We start from the raw sequence: 20,655 nt of genomic DNA on the forward strand, positions 1-20,655 counted from the left end.
GCTTCAATATACAGTTGTTCTCGACATATTCGCTTCGCGTATATCACGCTGTTTATGCGAACTGTTTCTTGGAAATGGTGGTTATTACTGATGCGAATGATGTCGCTAATTAAGTTGTCCACAAGCTTTTCCTCCATTAATGACCAACGCAAAGCAAATTATTGAACCAGGGGTTGTATTTGCGACTGTTTAATACAAATATATTTACGCGAACTATCTATAAGCGTATTTTTTTCCAAACAGAAAAGGCGTGCTGTTTTGGAAAAAAACGGTCTGCTACGATTTTATTGTTATTGTAAATGTAAAATACCTTGATATGTGTAACTTGAAAATTGTTTGTTTATTCTCCATACAGAAGAATGTTTTAATGTTAATCGGCTAAATAACATTAAACACAAAAGACGAAATATGTAGTATGTAGTATGTCATATGCGGTATGAGTATGTATTGACTAGCCTGCGCATTCGCACACTTTGTTCAGGAGATACCATTTTTGCTATAAGACCACGGAATCTTCCGTGACTTAATATCAGACAGGGTAGCTCCTGAACAGCCTGTGAAAATTCGCAGGCTGTTGAGATGCTTTGGCATGCATATGGCTTACGACCTATTTTCGCAAGACGCGGCTCAAATTTTCACGTTTTTTTTATTAGTTACACCAACAGTTTTCATAGCAACCATTCAGCAAGGCACAAAACAGCATTTTGGAATAAAAAAAAACACTGTTTATATAAAAATACATAGGCAGTGAATTATAACAAATATAAAAAAAATAAAAAAAATACATGGATCAAAATAAAAAAAATATTTTACGGAATGGCACATATGATATAAACTCTGCCATTCCACAAAACAATTAGAACGGTAAAATGTCGGTTAACAAGCATCATATTTTTAAGATCACATTCAACTTTTTTCTCCGTCCACTATACTTTATTCAATTTCATCGCAATAATCATACTTCCATTCCAAAACAGCCTATAGAACGGTCAATTTACGTTCATTTTCGAGTAGACGAGTAGAGAGCTGTCACCGAGAAAACAGTAATTTCCAGTCGATATGCGCATCTATGACCTTCCCCGTATCCGTTTTAGCGTATTTCGAGGTATTGATTTGGTCTGCGACATTTAGACTCCTTGGTATTGTCACCACAGCGTTGTGGTTAGATGCAAATGGCGTGTTGTTATGTGTGTTTGTTAATATATATTTAGCGCAGAAAGAACAACTGTGACTTGATATACCGTAGATATAAAGCGAAGGTATTGAGAAAAAACGGAAGTCAGATAAACACCAGTGGTTTTATAGTCGCCAACAGTGACAGAGAAATTCATTATGTAGAATTATACATCCTGATGTTACGGACATCGCTTCTGGACTCGGATTATTAAAAGGTACTCGTAGCGTAACGCAGAAGATCGAATGATTCACATGGATTGTCGCCAGTTTAAACCCATTTATACCGAGTGGACTCTCCCATCCTTTTAAATTTGATCAATTCATTTCCAAAATTAGGGATGTCTGGTATATTTATTTCTATTTTTAGAATATTTCTTACAGAAATTCCTTTAAGCAATCAGCGCAGACCCTGATGAGACGACGCATCATGCGGCGTCTCATCTGGGTCTATGCTGTTTGCCAAGGCCTTTTTTCTAGACGCTAGGCATAAATGGGTTAATATAAAATCAAGCATACTATATCAGAAATCTGCATGTGATTTTTAAATCTAGTTTACATGTAAAATAGTTTTCAAGGTTTTAAAGGTCCTGCAATACACGTACATCTTTAATAAATGGTGCGTGTTTAAAAAAATCAGATTTCGTGCATGATTTAATGATAGCATTGGCTTTTTCACTCAATACAATTGATGTATTGTAACTCTAAACAACAATTTGCATGGGAAAAATCACAATATGGTTTCTTTTATTCGTCTAGGTATTCTCTGGATTTTTTCCAAATTAAACAACAACTATCAAATACAAAATACAGTGAACAGTTAATTGTGTTGTTTACTTACGTTGTTTATGTTGTTTTTGTGTACTTGTTTACAAATCGTCATGTATCCGACAACAAGATGTATTTGTATAAATTCCGTCATGCATTATCATCATAACAAATCGCATATTGTATACTGACTGTACATTATATAAGAAATCGGTATAATGTTTTGGATACAGAAACATTAATATGAATAAAAAAAGTATAAATAAAAAGCTTCGTCATGTTGTGTATATTTTTGCACTTCACATCAAACACAATAAACAGGATGCATATGATTTTAAAACGTCACATTGAAGATGTATTGCCATGCTGCATAATTATTTTAAAACAATTCCTCGGAAACTTATGTTTTTTACATAGGAAAACATGATGGCCGAGACGTCTCTGAAAGGCCATCAGGGAACCGTGATAGCCGACGACTTCACTAGCACGACCTCTGGCGGCGAGACGGCCACTGCGCGCCAACTGGAAGTTGAATCCGGCCATGAGCGCCTTTTGAGACACACCCAGTCCAAAGAGGGACGGACGATACAACATCACCGGCCCACCCGCCCGCCACACTACCTCGCCCTGGCTATACTGGTAATTGACTGACTCCGGATTGTTCGTGTTTTTGGAAAACTCAGTTTATATGGTTGTTCAAACAAAGCGGACATCTTTAAAATCTTTTAAAAATTCCATACCATTTCATTTATAATTGCGTAATTGAAAAGCCATTTGTTAGCTTTGTTTGTATCTACATTTCAAATGTTTGTTTGATGTTTGATTTTCAACATGTTGACATTCGGATTTTAACTTTTTATGGATCATTAAAATGAAGGATTTTACAATCACAAGAGATGAACTATCATTGTACATGCTACCATTTTAAAGGAAAAGAAGGGAATTATATTATTGTTAAGAACATTTTGTTTGATTTTTTTCCAACATATACATACTTTGATACTTATAAACAAATGTGTTGTTATCGTTGATAAACACGTTACCAATATGTTTTATTATCTTCAATGGATGAGAACAAATATCCGCCGCTGTGTTCGTCCTTCCGAATTATTTTTTTGATGGAATTGAGTTTGCTTAAGTCAGAAACGAATTACCCCTATGATCGTTTCCGTTCTTCCCGATGTTAGCTCTTCAATCAATTCGTATGTCCTTCAGTTTTTACGCCGTCGCACAACCCATGTCCGCGCGAGATATAAGACTTAAATGATCCGAATTCGACTTAATTTAATTTTCAACTTAATCATCTTTAAGTTGGAAGCATCTCCATGGGTGACATGCGCATGATCTTCAGATCCAGAGGGTGTAATCAAGTGATAGTCAAGATGGCGACGTTCATGCCGAGGCAGGTATTTTTCGCAGTTTTATACCCTTTATTACTTGGGTTTATTGTTTAAATGCAGCTAACTTTCCTGCCATATCAGCAAGAAAGTTACTAGCGTTTATTTCGTGTTGATATTCGCTCGTTATCTCGACTTTACTCTCGGCGAAATTTCTAAGCGGGATGACCTAAATAAAGCTTCACTAAGAAAATGTGCGGGGAGTTAAGTCGAGATATACAGCGAATTTTAATACGCAATAAACGCTTATCACATGTTTACTGATATGGCTGGAAAGTGAGCGGCATTAAACAATTAACAAAAGTAATAAGGCGTATAGAGCGGCAAAAAATAACTGCCTCGGCATGGACGTCGCCATCTTGACTATCACGTGATTACCTCCTCTGAGATCGATCCGGTCTAATGACATTTACAGGAGTAACTGCAATTCTATAAGTATTACGTCACTTTGTATTTACGCGCGTGATCTCAGTCACTGATGAGGCTTATATGATGAAAAGTGCAGCAGAAGTATATGCTATACATGCGCATTGCCATCATCTTGTTTCGCTCCAATTATTTTAATAGAGCCAAAATCGTTCCAAATATACGATATTGGAATGGATTTTTGTTTGTTTCCACGCAGGAACTCGGGCAAATTTGATCCACATTTAAGGAATACATTATGTATGATTTTGCAAACACTATGGTTACGATAAGTTACACCGATTGTTGTGTTATTTACTTTTATTTCACACTAGGTCACTTTCATCAACCCTCTGTTCGGAATCTCCGCGGTCACTTGTTCACTGCTGTCACGGCATTATCGGAAGGGGAACCTGGGGAGCGCGGCCCGCCGCTTGGGAAACATCTCCAAGTGGATGAGCATCCTGGGCGCTGCTTCCGCCGTCGTAATTGCCGGCTACCTTATCCTGTACTTCGTGTATATTGACAAGAACATTGTGGACACCCATCAGGAGCTTGAAGGACACGTTTGACTGTGCGACTTCCGTGGATAATGGTGCTTGTGTTTTAAGTGTACGCTTTTTCGAATATGAACACTGGTGCTTATTGCAACAATTCCTGTTAGAACATCCAAACAAAACATAATTATTAAACAGCAAATACTCTGTTTATTCCGGTAATATACTACACTTTCTAAAATAATACCTCTGAGATATAAAGTAAAATGTGGTGTGCGTGTTGAGTGAAGTGGTTATTTTGTTGTTGTAAATCATCAAGTCATGAATGTCTCGTTACCTCGATTTTCGTTTATATATAACAATACGGTACGTGTTAGGGTAGTAGCAGTTTTCCATTCCGTTATAGGGGAGGTAAACACTGCGAGGCGTTTGGCAGATAACTTTCGTTGACTCACCAGATCGATTGTATATGAACGCAAGTAATACTTTTTAAATCTTTTTGAATAAAATACGAGATTAGTATATTGTTTATTACTCAAACAGAAAATACCCGTGTGTGTTTTTGTAGGCGAATTTTCTGACGGTAGAGTACAATTATTCACTTTTCAATATATTATTTATAATTGGTATATTCATACATAATTGATACCTCATTGTAAGAATAAATTATAACTACTTTTTAAAAGATATGTTAACAATCATTTTTTATCGTAAATGATAGAACAACGCCAAAGCAGTCTTTCACACATGTGTAAGACATCAGCTCATAATGTTATAACAAACTCGTTGATTTTTAAAGGAAGTCCCTCCCTATCAAAAAATCAGTTAAGGTGAACAGTGGCTTTCCTGATTAGCCTGCGCTGTCGAGTCCTTACGCACATGCATTAAGTCCCGTGTTCCGAGATCGCGGCTCATATATATTATCATGAAATTATGTATTACATGTACTTTAACAAACTTATTGAAGAACATAAATGAAGTGGTGTTTTGTGGATATCTTTTGCATAAGTTTATCTGTTTTGTAATAGAAACATCTGTTTCTTTTATGCGTCTAATGTTATGTTAGTCTACGAATTTAGTTGATACAATACTGTTATGGTTAATATGGTTCAGGCCATAAGAACCACCTCCAATATTCAAAGAAAATAAATTGAGCCGTGCTCTGTGAAAAGGGGTTTTAATGCATGTGCGTAAAGTGTCCACCTATATTAGTCTGTGCAGTCCGCAAAGGCTTATCAGAGGCTATACTTGCCGCTTTTATTATATTTTCTGTTTAAAACAAATTCTTCTTAGCAAAAATCCAGTTTAGGCGAAAATTGTTGTCCCTGATTAGCCTGTACGGACTGCACAGGTTAATATGGGACGGCACATTCATTAAACCCCCTTTTCACAGAGCGCCGCTTATTTGTATTATATTCAATACAAACCGTGACCTATGTTCTATTTAAAATACAAGTTTTTCGGAAAATGCTGCACCAATAATAAGCTTGTTCTGTCTGCAGACAAAAGAGACGATGTCAATCGTATTTATCATTATCATTTTTGGCGTCAACATCCTTCAAATCAACATCGTCAACCGCGCCTTGCATTGTAATCATCACAACAACATACGTTATCATCATCGCCATCATTATGTTTTCATTACAAAGAATGACTTGAATTCAATATATTTTTTATGTATACACCCATTAAAAATCGGACTAGAATTACGTAAAATTGGGAGGAAAACGCGTTTACCTTGTTGCAGCCGGATTCAAATTGTTGGAAAATGGAAAAATAATATAAGGAGAGGGCATCCACAAATCTATACATTAATGCATGGACAAATCTTCAACCGAAGGACTGTCCGATGGACATGGGTATTTTAATCAACACGATTCATTATCTGAATACATGCGTAAAGCGATAACATAAATGGCGACATATACATTATTTAAAACGTGAATAGGTTCTTTACCTTTGATCAATAGCAACATGTGTTATAACAAGCCAGGGTTGTGACCGCAAAATAATTATTTTGCGCAAATCAATTAAGTATGCTACTTTCAAAATTTGCAAAAAAGTTTATTTAATGCTAAGTTTACATCTGGCCACGATCTCCCCGATTAGCCAGAGGCTAAAAAATCGGGGAGCTCTACGATTAAATGGTATACTCCACGTTCTGTTACGCTTCCTTACGAAATCAGCACGTTTTGTTGCTACGATCGAGCCCACGATTTGCATCACGTTCTGTTACGCTTTGTTGCGATCAACACGATTGGCTTCCACGCTCCACCACGCTCCGTTACGTCCTGTTAAGATCTCCCACGACAAAGCCGCTTTGTTGCGATCTCCTGCGATAGAAAATGAATCGGGGCAATCGTGGTGAAATTTAAGTTTGATTTAAAATCTGTCCCGATGCCCACGATGTCCCCGATTCAACCACGTTCCGTTACGCTCCCCCACGATCACCCCGATTCGACTCCACGCTCTGTTACGTTCGCCACGATGCTCTGGAATCGGGGACATCGTGGTAATCGTGGCCAGATGTAAACCTAGCATAAAAGTGCTCGTCTTTGCAGCATACTCCGAATCTCTTCGTAGATGGCGCAAACGATACATCTCCCGAACACTCAATTACACATAGTGCCGACTTTGGATTTATATAGGATGTTAAATGTGAATAAATGGCAGTTTGCGGAAGTATTTATTTTTACTAGCCTTTTGATGAAAAAGGTGGCCTTCTGAAACATAGGATAACATAATCAATTTGTTGCATTTCTATCAGTAGTTTACAGAACTGTCGTCATTATTTTGAAAATTGTTAAATTACACGGACGCTCAGTAGTGTATTTTGTTTCACAAAATAATGTATATCAATAACTGAAGCGAAATAGTGTGCTAGCAATTTTTGCAACACAACGAAGAATAGCCTCATTTAAAATCGGCTGCTAACAAAGACGTTTATTGTATCTTATCAATAGACAGGTACATGTGGCGATAGACGATCTTTTACGCAAGGGTGTTATCTGAAGTCTCTAGTGCCTCAATTCCCAAATATGGACAGCCTCAATTTTGACATTGGAGTAACAGTGAATTACATGTTTCTCTCTTTTCAGTCTGTCACTATCTTTGAAGACAATAGATCATTGCGTTCATTGCACTATCAAATTTAATATTACGTTAAACAAGTTCAGAGATGAAAAAAAGCGTATAAAGGAAAGCCATTTACACCATGAGCTTTGTTTCTTTAAAAAAATATTATAGGATGACGCCATTCAAATAAGCATGACATCATAATTCTTCATTAACAGCTGTATCTTCCGAATCTTACAGAAATACTAGGGATAATATTGAATACATTTCAATACTGATAACGAATAAAGGGCATAACAGTTCGCCGTAGATCCAATAAAATCTATTGCAAACAATCACACTAACAATTAATTCCAAATTTGCGAGAATGCACAATTACTTATTGTTTACGACGCTTAACTTCATTATGCATGTCACTCTATACTAGCGTATAAAACACTCGTTTTCAACAAAACGTTTTTAATGCATGTAAAACAAAAGTAACATAAGTAGTCGTATTTTTGGGTGTCACTAAAATTGCTGCAGTTTGCAAATATGGTATTGTTTCTGCTTTTCAGATACATATTTTCCGAGCCATTCTGATTTTTTGTTATTAAAGCGAGTATGCACAATTTTATATGTGTAAAATTGTAATATATTTATAAAAATATGTTACAATAACACAAAATAGGCAAGACAAATTATGCCTTGAAGGCGAATAAAATGCAGCAAAGCCAAATTAGCGCCCCGAGCCGATTGTGACGAACATATTTCGTGCACATTTTCCTACAATAACCGAAGCATTCGTCTTTTTGATAGGATCGGAGTTAGTGTTCGTGTGTCGAATGCATAGATATCGTTGCAGGAAATAAAAATGATCCGTAAAACTAAATTTAGATTCACATCGTGCATGCATGATATACATGCTGGCGAATTCGACTGTACAGACATTTTCGATATCAGATTTGAATATCTGGCTTATTTCGCATTTTCGATACATGCTCTTCTTGACTTTTATTTTAATTTATATTCAAATATATGCATAATACGTTTTTTTACACATTTTATATAAATTCATAAATAATTGACAAAATCTTGCTTACTCGCTTTAAAGTGTTGACCTCAACAACAAATATGTAGCACTGTGAACCATAAGAAATCAGTAAGAAGAAATTGTTCGGAAATAATTTTGTGAATTAGCTTTGGTCTTCTCGGTTGACTCTAAATGGTCATGTCTGAAAACGACAAACTAAAAAAGTCTATACCTTGAAGAGGATCATCCTTGTGATTAAGATGATATGTTTATCAGCTTTACATATAACTTTTAAAGTTATCGCAGGATCCAGAAAAGTGTGACAGACTCACGGACTGACAGACTGACGGACACACACAGCGCAAACCATAAGTTCTCTCCGGTGAAACCGGTAGGGGACAATAAAATAATCGATGCAGTTGAGTGAGTGTGTATATTCATTGTTTTCTTGATGAATCATTCGCAGGGATGAATTCATAAGCCCCGTGCGAATTGATGTTTTAGTTAAGAACAAATTGGTCACGAATGGTTATCACGTTGTAAATAAATTCCCATCTATAAAATAATTTGCGCGATTTTTACAGGTTTTGTAAATCTCGGAAAAACAGATTACCGCATTGGTAATGATTAAAAGGACCATGACCTTCATGAAGTGAGCTATTTAAATGGACCTTCATTCCGAAGTGTAAAATTTAACCATAGGCAAGGCAATTATATGTTTGATTACCATTGGTTGAACAATTCATGTGTGTTTAAACTTAATGTATATGCATAGCTTTGTAACCTTTTTTATTTTTGGTCTTGCTGATTATTAAAGAAGATAAATAAATCGACAATTGCACGTTTAATGTGGTTACAGAAAATACTGTAAACGTTGAAGAATCATTTGATTGTAGTCTTTCTTTAACTGTGCACTATCCTTCAATATTAGGATGGTTGGCCCTGAAATATAATCAAGAAAAGAAAATACCGGTACAGCAACAGAATTTTTTTATTCTTCCAACATTTAACCATTAACCTTTTATGACTATGAGGACGAATTAAAAAAATAATTTCTTAATTTTCGTTACGTTTAGATCTATTAAATCCCAATTATAATTTTTATCATAAGAAAAATCGAGATAACTGACGCCAAACTGTTATAGCACGGACTCTAAATTTACAATATACACTCCGTGGTTATAGTAAGCAGACAAAGCATATTCAATGTGTGTAACACTGAAGATAATTAAAAACGATTTACCGAAACATTTTCTTATCCCTTTGGAATATGATAATGATTTTGTATAAATGTAAAATATGCATATGGAACTAATTCGATGTGTCTGATGAGTACATTTAGATGAACATATATCTACCAGTTTTTGAGTCACCCAACCATCGGATTTTACAACTTATCTTTAGGATATAACTTACAAGAAAAATAAGGAACTAACCTCTCGCGCGTTGCTTTTGTTTGTTCCTCTGTTAGCGAAGTGCCATTAGTTATCCACATTACCAGCGTGTTTATATACATGTAAAAGATCATTTTGAAAGTTGAAATCTTATCTCTTTTTGACAAAATGCAACAAGATAATTACAGGTAACATATTTACAAACATCTGCAGAATACCTCCATCCCAAATCCAACTATTTACCAGAACCCAGTGTCCTATATTTCTTGTCCTTGACCTTTACCTGAATAGCTCCATATGCAGTTTTAACGAGGTCAGCATGTATTTGGTACCTACTAACAACATTTCCGTGCAATACCTCTATATAAACTTAGGTGACTGAGTGCATGCCATGTTTCTATTTTTAGTAACAGTGACCTTGACTTTTGTCCAACACGCTCCAAAACTATCCCAAGATTGATGCCCTGGTTAACTTTCTATTTCCAAGATTTTGCCAGATTAGTTTAAGCAAACCTAAATTAATGACAGGAAACCACCTTTGTATCTGTCCTTACTTTGGAAACAAGGAACTTGAGCTTGATCGACCCAGCTGGAAACCGTAATAAAATGGCAACCACGGGTATAGTTTAAAGCACAATATACTTATAATGAAAAGTTATTCATATTATGGAAAGTTGTATATACAAGCATGGAAAAGTACACATTAGGTTGTCATAAGCAATTTAACAATTTTGAATGAGGTCAGTTAGAATTGCTAGGAAAATACTTTACATGCACTGGCCAAAGAACTTTCAAGAGCGAAAATATATGTCCTCTTGAAAAAAAGGCTCATAAATTGTTTCGACATACATAAAGTGTATATGACTGAAAACATCTTGTTTTTATGTATTACTTAAAATAAGCTAATAACTTTAATGACAGCCATTTATTTCATCTGTGAATTATTTCAATTTTGAAGAAATGGTTACACAGATGGAATTACTTATATAGTCTAGTTAAACATAACTTATTTTACAGATTTTGTTTCTATGTCGAGCGTTTCATATTTACATTCCGAATGAAAGCAGAAGCATATGTACACATGTTACAACCTTGTATTTGAAACTATACTATGCTTATGACACATGCATATATTGACAAGTTGTACGCGAATCGAACATGTGTATTTACATAAGCCTAACATCTTCGAAGATGAGAATTTACACATTGTATAACCGAATCGAATATGCCACGCATTATTACCGTATTGGACATGCCTATATACATATGTAATCAATTTTTTTGTTTCGAATATACTTACAAACACATGGTATGACCGCATTAAACATGCATTTTTACTAATGTTTATGCATATCAATAAATTGAATTCTTCTTTAAAGCATACAATGAAGTTACTCCCCTTTATGTTTATTAATAATTCCAATTGAAAACTTTATGGCAGGGAGTTAGAAATGTTTTCTGTGTAAATATTTCTTCTATCCTCTGTAATGGAATATATTTAAAACTTTTTAAGTAACAAAAAGGCTTTGCGCAAAAAAGTAATTCAAATAACGAATCTGCTTCTATCAAACTGCTGTTTTACTTTAACTGTTGAAATAATGTATCCGTACTATATTTCTTTTAATTTTTCTACTTTTATAACGACATTTTACAAGACAACAACATAAGCTGATACAATATATTATCTATGTATTTCAGGCATAACCACTATGTCCTGGCACCAAACGGGATTCTACTGAAAAACGGGTAGACCTTGTAAGATGGTATTCGGGGTACTGGGCTATATGAGATCGTTACAGTATGTATACATTTTATATAAGGCAACGTGTGCAAGTCATTGTGATTGTATGACTCCGTTAATTATGTCTCAAATGGAACACTATACATTATGATTCAAGGGTATTTAAAAGTTTCGCGTCTCTTGTATTTTTCTGAAAATACGCACGAGGTGCTAAAGGTCAGCTAATGCGATTCAAGGACGTATAGAACCGCGCTTTGTATTAGATCCTACTTTGGTGTAAAGATTTTAAGAGAAATTGGGGATATGCTATCAATAAGTCCAATGCCGATGCTTATGATGAAGATAATTAGTACACTTAAATAACATTGATGATCATGATGATGATGTTGATGATGATGATGATGATGATTTTGATGATGATGATGATGATGGTGATGGTGATGGTGATGATGATGATGATGATGATGATGATGATGATGATGATGATGATGATGATGATGATGATGATGATGATGATGATGAAGTTGCTGATGCTAACGCTGCTGCTGATGATGGATGCATTTGTGGTCATCACTATTCCATGTCGAGCCATTGTTTCCTAATTTGCATTGGCATATTTCTCGCAAATAACAATCACAGTCAATCTGTCCTAATTTGCAAAGCACGCACATTATGCTATCAGCGTGTTAATATGGTCGTAACGTGATCAAGATAGGAGACGAGTTTTGTCAGGTCATTTTAAATTGTATGGAGAGTTAAATTACAGCTCGTGTACAAAAAACCGCATGACAAAATGGGGCTGTTCTGCGTGACTATGCTTTGTGTTATTCGTAAGTAGATAATCGCAAACCATATTAATGTTTACAGTTATGTTGGTCTTACACTTTTAAAATTTCATCAAATGTTTTTGAAAGCGACTCACATGAAATTTAGGATTAAAAAAAAATTGGACTATGTTTAAGTTTGCTTTCTACAAAATACTGCCCATATGTGAATCAAATGTTTTGCGGTGTAGACCATTTCTACATTAGTGTACCATTACAAAGCATGTCGTTTACATTAATTGAGGTATATTGCAGGTGTTTGCCCTATCACGTACCAGTATGGTTGATTATTATTTTATTATATCGATTTGTGTTCTTAGTTCATTTAGTAAAGATATGAAATGCGCGACAAAAAATAGTATGCTATAGTATATATATACTGAACGATTATTTAATAGTGATACCATATTTAATGTTTCAATTTTGGATTGACTTTATTTCGACTAGCTAGTTTCAAATATGTTCACTGTTACAATCTTTATATCACCATATAAATTATATAACGTGTATTACTGTTAAAACCCTTAAAAAGACGAACGTTTATGTACATAGATATATAAGTACGTATACATATTTATTCATGTATACATTTCTATTTACTAATATTAATAATTTCATGTTCATACATAAGGGCAGTGCTCTGTGAAAAGGGGGTTTAATGCATTTGCGTAAAGTGGCTTCCCATATTAGCCTGTATAGTTCGCACAGTCTAATCAGGGACGACGCTATACGCTTTTAATGTATGATATATTTCGTTCAAAGAAAGTATCTTCTTAGCAAAAAGCCAGTTTAGACGTAATTATTTTTTTGTGCGGACTGCACAGGCTATTCTGGCACGACACTTTACGCACATGCATTAAACCCCCCTTTCACAAAGCGCAGCTCAAATACATGTGAAGAGAAACATAAAAATCTAAAACGGTGATCTTTTCACTGCAGCACTTTGTGTCGCAGTTTGTCCAAATAGTTGGCTGAGGTACGAGCAGTCGTGTTACCATGTTGGACACACATCTTTCAACTTTCTTGATTCGCAGGTAACAGTGTGCCGACCAACACATTTTCTCCCAGTATTTATCTTGGGTAATATGTGGATATAAATGATCCTGTAATAAAAACTCAAACTTTTAAAGTCGGCTATTGCGGTTCTCTTGCAAAATCTGTTACTCTGACGTACAAAGGGGCATAATGAAATAATATTTATATGTAGGTCATTACATTTTGCAAGTTTGTTTTATATTTTAAAATATAATTTTAGAGACACTGCGAACATTATGGTGCCTCGCTTGTAAACCTCGAGACCAGAGATGAGATAGCTTTTCTCAGAGGCTATTTGATGCTTTTGAGTGGTAAGAATGAGGCACTAGTTTGATTTCTGACATTGTTCGTACATCTGTTGTTGCGCTATGTTTGCTTAAAAAACTTCACTTATATCAGAAGTAGCTGCCCAAGTAAGATTGTCAATGTGCAGAGATATACCATTTATTTCGTGATCTTTATTGTTAATTTGTCCAAGTTTAAACTATTCATCATGCTTGCCATATGTTAGGTATTTTACAACATAATTATATTGAAGTATCTTGTCATTTACGCAAAGTAACCCGGCCACAGCGTAATGCATTTTAATTAATTTTGAAAGTAATGCGGCAAAAAAATACAAAGTTATGCTAACAGACCAAAAGCACTGGATCGGACTCTCAGACGAAGAAACTGAAGGTATCTGGAAATGGTATCCCTCGGAAAAGCGAGCAAACGTTACTGATTGGCAGCCTAATGACAATGAACCCAACGGTGGTATTGCGGCTAACTGCGCTGCAATCTGGGCCGGTTACAACTACCATTGGGTTGACGATTCTTGTAGTGAACGGTATCCGCCAGTATGTGAATTAGTGTAAGTTCTTATTGAACTCAATTAAGAAGAGTATGCGTTCTGCGCATGCGATATTTCCATGAGCAAGTTTAGCCGAATTAATGTGTCAGGATTATTCCATTCGTTAGAGTCTCCGGTTTCATATTAGTTTAGAGAATACTTCTACACGCCGATCTGCTTTAAATTTGGACTTTTGGCGAATGCAAATATGCTTATGTAGTGGAGATCAGAAATCGGTTTTGAGGTCACTTCTTCTTTTACTGAGTAATCAAGTCATCCAATCGATATACATGTATACATATAACAGCACTTCGTTGGCGGCTTCTTGCATTTGTGTTACTAGTTTTATAACGAATTACCTTTTTTAAACATAAAAGGATTAAGATCTGATACAATAAGTTTCCAGCAATTATATTGACTTAGCTCATACTTACAGTAATGTGTAACACTTCCATGCTGAAATGCTTCTAACTGAAAGAAAATGTTGAAGTCGCATTTTAAGTCGTAGTTGAATTTCATTACTTTGAAAGACGTTAAGAGATCGTCATTTGCAAGCAGTGTATCAGTTTTTTTTTAATCCAGCAATTTAATAGTGTTTGCTGTATTTTTAATAATGTTTTATCAGAGATTTATCGTGAATATTTTATACCTGTTTGGCGCTCACACGGTAATTTAGATTAATAAACTGCTTCACATAGCCTGTCATTGGTCAAGGACAAATTATGGACCAGATTAGTCGTTAAACTGATACGTGTAATACAATAATTGAGCCGCACTCTGAGAAAAGGGGGTTTAATGGATGTGCGTAAAGTTTCGTCCCAGATTAAACTGTGCAGTCCGCCTAAACTGGATGTTTGCTGAGAAGAGACCTTCTTGAACGGAAATTTTCATAAAGGCGGAAAGTGTCGTCCCTGATTAGCCTGTGCGGACTGCACATGCTAATCTGGGATGACACTTTACGTACATGCATCAAACCCCTTTTTCATAGAGAACAACCATCACCGGTAGCATCATCAGCATCTTAGCAATACGTCAGCTGTCTATTAAACATCCACCATCACTGATATGTGTTCACCGAGTTAATTGTGACCATGATTATGTACGCATGTCCTTCAAAAAGGTCAATGTCTGCCTTCAAAATCAAATGCCAAATAAAATAGTTATGCCAAAGATCATGTCATGGGCAAATTATATCCAGCATCATAGGGTTTTAACAGAACTATCACAAATTATATGCATGGTAAACCCCGAAATTCTTTCATTATCTCCTGACCTTGGGTCCATGCATGTGCTTATTTAGGCTAATTGTGTTCGAACCATCATCATAGTCATCAATATAGTCAATTGTAAAATTATCATGATCATTTTGATGAGGATGAAGTCTATGCGAATGAGATGATGGTGATTATGTTTATAACGATATATATGATGAAGACGACGACGACGATGATGATGTTGATTCTGAAGGTGATGATTATGATGATTATGGTAATGATTATAATGTGATGATGATTATCATGATGCAATTTATGATCATTATGATGCTAATGATAATGATGGTTGTAAATGCTCTGAAAGAGGTTGTTATTATACCATTCACTTTTCCAATCTGATCCTTTAAACCATCAGTTATCGCCGTATACCACTTTAAGCGAGTACTTGCGATCTTCTTTTCATAACAGACCTTACGCTTACTAATAAACAGTATAATCGCAATTCACACGTAGAAGAACCAGATTGTCAACACAATTAAAAGTGTATCAAAGTGTAAATAATTGTATAGTTTAATCTTGTAAATTAATAATTTAACACATGAACACGTTCACAAGTAATATGCATGGTTGGGAAATATCACATGCTATGTGTTAATTTGTTCATACGGCACACAATTGCTAAGTCCAAATTTACTGTAACCTCACGTTTAGGTTTAAAGACAAACACTGGTTAGAATTGCTAGCTTTTATTTGTTTCTTATCTAATGCAACTCCATGTTATTGTCTTCATAATTAAAGTTTTGATAATTACAATTGTAACATGTTGATTGAGATAAAAAAAAATCAAGTTAAAATGATACAACAGAAAAAAACTGTTTTAATTGACAAGCATAAGGCTGTGCAGAATGACGGCATTGATATAATAGAGCTATCAACAGAACCAGTCATATATTTGATCGTTCATCTTCATGTGTAAGTTTAAGATTAAGCTAATAAAAATGTTGATATTGAGATCGTAAAAACTCTTTTGAAACCACCAAACCGAAAGCATGTCTTTATGTTATAACAGTGTATCTTTCTTTCAGCGATGAGCAGGCGGTGATTGTCGGTTGATCTCAACTCGTCTATACTTCCTTCGGTGCATTGTTAACCAACATCTGAAACAAATTTAAAATACAATTCATATAATTCAAAATATTCTATGCTTGTCATGTACATAAATTATATTTCCAATGTGCATAGTGTAACGTGATATCGATCTGTCGTAATCCTTAAAATAATATATCCATGTAGTATGCATGAAAGTCACGGGACATTAGCAATCGAATAAGAAAACCCGGCAAGACGTCATATCCGTTTTTTATTACTAACCATAGCCTGGTCTTCAACACTCAATGTATTGTTGATTCCTGCAGGTCAAACGAGACTGCGTATTTACTTTATTTAAACAAACGAATAGTATTTAATTGATATTCGATGAATGTGAGTCGTGTTTTGTGAAAAGGGGGTTTAATGCATGTGCGTATAGTGTCGTTTTAGATTAGCCTGTGCAGACCTCACAGGCTAATCAGGGACGACACTTTCCAATTTAATGATATTTTTCGTTTCAAGAAAGTCTCTTCTTAGCAAATATCTAGTTTTGGCGGAAAGTGTCGTCGCTGATTAGCCTGTGCGGACTGCAAAGGCTATCTCGGACGAAACTTTACCCACATGCATTAAACCCCTTTTTCACAGAGCACGGCTCATATATAAAACATGGTTGTTGAAATGTTTGCTAAAGGTTCGTGATTTAATAGTTCACAGCTGTATGGCGGCCGATTGACGGACGTGTTGGGCTATATTTTTACAGTGACAGCAATGGGTCAACTTATCCAATTCAATTAATTACAGGATCTAACAGCTGTTGAGAAGGTGTGTGTTTTTTCATAGTTCCAACGTTTAAATAAAAACGATAATTAAACCTTGCGTAAACATTTATTTAATCGACAGCTGTTTCGCATATGCTTTTGAGAAGATCAAGCTTAACTCGAAAGTGTTCCGCAGCGAGTAAATAAAAGTAAAAAAGTATAAAAGTAAAATTAAAATACTATGAAATTAAAAACTATTTTAGCCATGCTCCGTGAAAATGGATTTTTTATGCATGTGCGTAAAGTGTTGTCCCAGAAAGCCTGTGCAGTTCGCACAGGCTTATCAGGGACGACACTTTATGCATAAAGTTAATTTTTGCTTAGAAGAGATTTTTTTGAAACAGACAATATCGTAAAACGGAAACTGTCGTCCCTGATTGTAATTTATAATAAATGCTTACGACTTGTGTAATAAGTTTAAAAGCGTCCTAGTGCAATACATGTAGCACTTACTGACTGGGGGTCATGTTCCATCCGCGCTTCATGACTTTCTCTAATGACAGGGTTTAGGAACTAAAACATAAAATTGAGTACACAGAGTTATATGTTACGCATATTGATGTACACTTGAATAATAACACAGAAGTAAAGATCGCGGCTGCATTCTTGACGATTTTCTGATTTGCCGAATATTTAGTTTTCGATGAGTTTTACAGACGATGATTTTTTAACTGGTTATTCGTTACATCCTGAAATGAATGGACATGTGTAAACGTATTCAACTTAACGTTTGTATATAAGAATTTAAAAAAAGTCGTATAAAAGAAAGGACTGGTTAAATTCAATTTTAGATCATACTCATTGTTCAGTTGATTGGATCAAAATAACAAACACATTGAATGTTTAAAAGCAGCTCTAATAGATAAGCCTCATTGGGTGCTTAACGTTTTCTTGCAGAGCGATTTTACTTGTCTTTATTTGACACTTAACTAATGTTCTTTTTATACCATATGATCCCATTTTTGTATTTGTTCTTTTAAAAGTTAAACATAATGAAATATCCAATTATCACAATTAACGTTACATCACGTCATGACAAATTCAATAGACACAATTATCACACTGCATGAAACAACTTTATTCCGGCAAAGCTCAAATAAATCTAAGTGAAAAGAGATGCAACTTTAAAATATATAAACTCATCTCTAGTCTTATATGACAATCTTACAATGAACACAATCACGTAATAACTGTGCGCATGGTAGCTTTATCCTTGCAAAGCTGTAATAACTATAAGTTTATATCATACGCTTGTATTGAGACAATATACTCGTGACGTAATATGCAACGTGATAACTATACATACAACAATAGGGACAGTTCCATCAAATATGCATTGGATTTTTTTCGGTATTTGTGCTGCACTTAGCCCCGTTCGCTACTGTGAACTAAAATACTTATTTATTTATTTTTTAGTTCAACATAAACTTTAAATGACGTTTTAAAAAATAAACACAATAATGTCAAGTCGAGACAGCTTCATCACGACAAGCCTGAAATAAATCAACGTGGCCAGATTTCCAACTTCCGAACATATTTTGATTAGAAAAGAATATATTATACAAGATAATATTATATATATATATATTTACTTATTTATTGATATTAAGAACACATTAACCTTAGCGAGTGCTTTCCCGAAAAATCTTTATTCGAAAAGTATACTGTATTCTATTTATTCCACCATTTTGAGATTACAAAAAAAAGAAAGAGAACGTGGTAAACTATAAATGACATTATAGCATTCGAATGTGCATACAGTCATTATTGGGTTTATATTGACGGTGCAAAAATAACTAACACAATGTTTGTATGTTGTTGTTTTTATAGACACAATTCACCCCAATAGGATGGGATATGAAAATTAATTGTTATACGTACTTCATCGAAGGAACGTTCCATCGAATGTTCATTGCCGTTGGTTGGTCGTTCCGATGAAATGAGCCTGGTTCGTGTACAATCGGAACCTTGTATTAAATTTAAATAATATACTTACATAAAGTTAACTGAAATCATTGGTAGTCATCTTCTAAAAGTTATAAGCAACGTAAAATGTATTTATATGATATAAGCGTCGATGTAGTTGCTTGGTACACCGTTTACTGGGTACCTTCTCAAATACGTGAACAAGCCAACCTTGGCGCAAAGGTGTGACTGGAACCAGCATAGCTCTATTGAATGTGAGAACATGGAACGACAACTCTGAACAAGCGTCAAATCAAAATAAGTTATGTGCACAGTTATAGATGACATTAAACTAAATAATCAAGTCGTGAACTCTCTAAAAAATCCTCACATTTTAATCGAAACCATGTTTTACACTTTAAACTGTTGTTCTTTTTTTGTCTTATAGACATATTCAAAGGGCAAACATAGGTGTTCACTACTTAAAAGGGCCTTTTCACGTTTGGGCAAATTGACAAAATTGAAAAAATTGATTCAGATTCGCAAATTTTCGTTGTAGTTATGATATTTGTGAGGAAACAGTATTACTGAACATTTACCATGCTCTAAAATATGCCATTATATGCATCTTTTTACGATTTAAAAACCTGAAGATTATAAAGCGTTGCAACGCGAAACGAAGTAATATTTTGGAGAGTTCTGTTGTTGTCGTTATATTTTGTGAAACTACGAATATTGCTTATATAAAGTATAAAATACATAAGTAATTGTATCAGGAAGGATGGCCGAGTGGCCTAAGCGGTAGACTTTTTACTCCAGGACTCCAGGGGTCAGTGGTTCGAGCCCTGCTGAGGGTTACCTTTCTTTTCTTTTTAAAAAATTTTATTCTTGATTTTTACTGGAGCATTTTAGATCCAATGTTTACATTTATCAATATAAAGCATCTAATGACAAACTTCAAAACATGCCAAAATCTGTGAAAAGGCCCCTTTAAGCCTGAAATATGATAAATTATGAGACTATAGTAAACAATTGCACCAGAAAAAGGTTACATTCCACCACAAAACAGCCGTAAAACAGAAGGTGCAAAAACAGTCGATTTGAATTTGTGTAAAGATCTTCCTGGGTTTTAAACATATATGATAGCTTAAAACGATTTGGCTTTAAGTGTCCTTTAAGAAAATGTATGGCTATTTGGGCCTTTCCCTATGAGCAAAATGTTTCATTTATTTTCGCTTAAAGGTGTCGCTTTAACATTGAATTGTGTAAGAAAAATGTTTAGTGTATAGTAAACACAAAACAGGCCCCGTGACGAAAGGGCACTACTTTTTATATCAAATCAGAATTTGTGTGCGGGATGTTATGATCATTTGTATGTTTCGCAGTAAAGTTGCGTTTTGTATCATGACTTTAACGAGCATTGCGAATTTTAAATTAAAAAAAATGTTGTTGTTTTTTTTCAGTGGAAAAGATGAA

General features: G+C 34.9%; 2 protein-coding genes across 2 annotated transcripts; both read left to right on the forward strand.

The window, feature by feature from the left end:
* Positions 1–1,137: 1,137 nt before the first annotated feature.
* LOC127847657 (uncharacterized) lies at positions 1,138–4,447 on the forward strand. Its single transcript, XM_052379712.1, has 3 exons — positions 1,138–1,391; positions 2,359–2,580; positions 4,079–4,447. The coding sequence occupies exons 2-3, from the start codon at positions 2,365–2,367 to the stop codon at positions 4,313–4,315; spliced, it is 453 nt and encodes a 150-aa protein (XP_052235672.1). The 5' UTR covers positions 1,138–1,391; positions 2,359–2,364; the 3' UTR covers positions 4,316–4,447.
* A 7,677-nt stretch (positions 4,448–12,124) lies between these two features.
* LOC127847656 (perlucin-like) lies at positions 12,125–16,604 on the forward strand. Its single transcript, XM_052379711.1, has 5 exons — positions 12,125–12,292; positions 13,226–13,320; positions 13,542–13,632; positions 13,958–14,174; positions 16,453–16,604. The coding sequence occupies exons 1-5, from the start codon at positions 12,256–12,258 to the stop codon at positions 16,478–16,480; spliced, it is 468 nt and encodes a 155-aa protein (XP_052235671.1). The 5' UTR covers positions 12,125–12,255; the 3' UTR covers positions 16,481–16,604.
* Positions 16,605–20,655: the final 4,051 nt, after the last annotated feature.

This window comes from Dreissena polymorpha, chromosome 10 (assembly GCF_020536995.1).
Source record: "Dreissena polymorpha isolate Duluth1 chromosome 10, UMN_Dpol_1.0, whole genome shotgun sequence".
Classification (NCBI taxonomy): Eukaryota; Metazoa; Mollusca; class Bivalvia; order Myida; family Dreissenidae; genus Dreissena; species Dreissena polymorpha.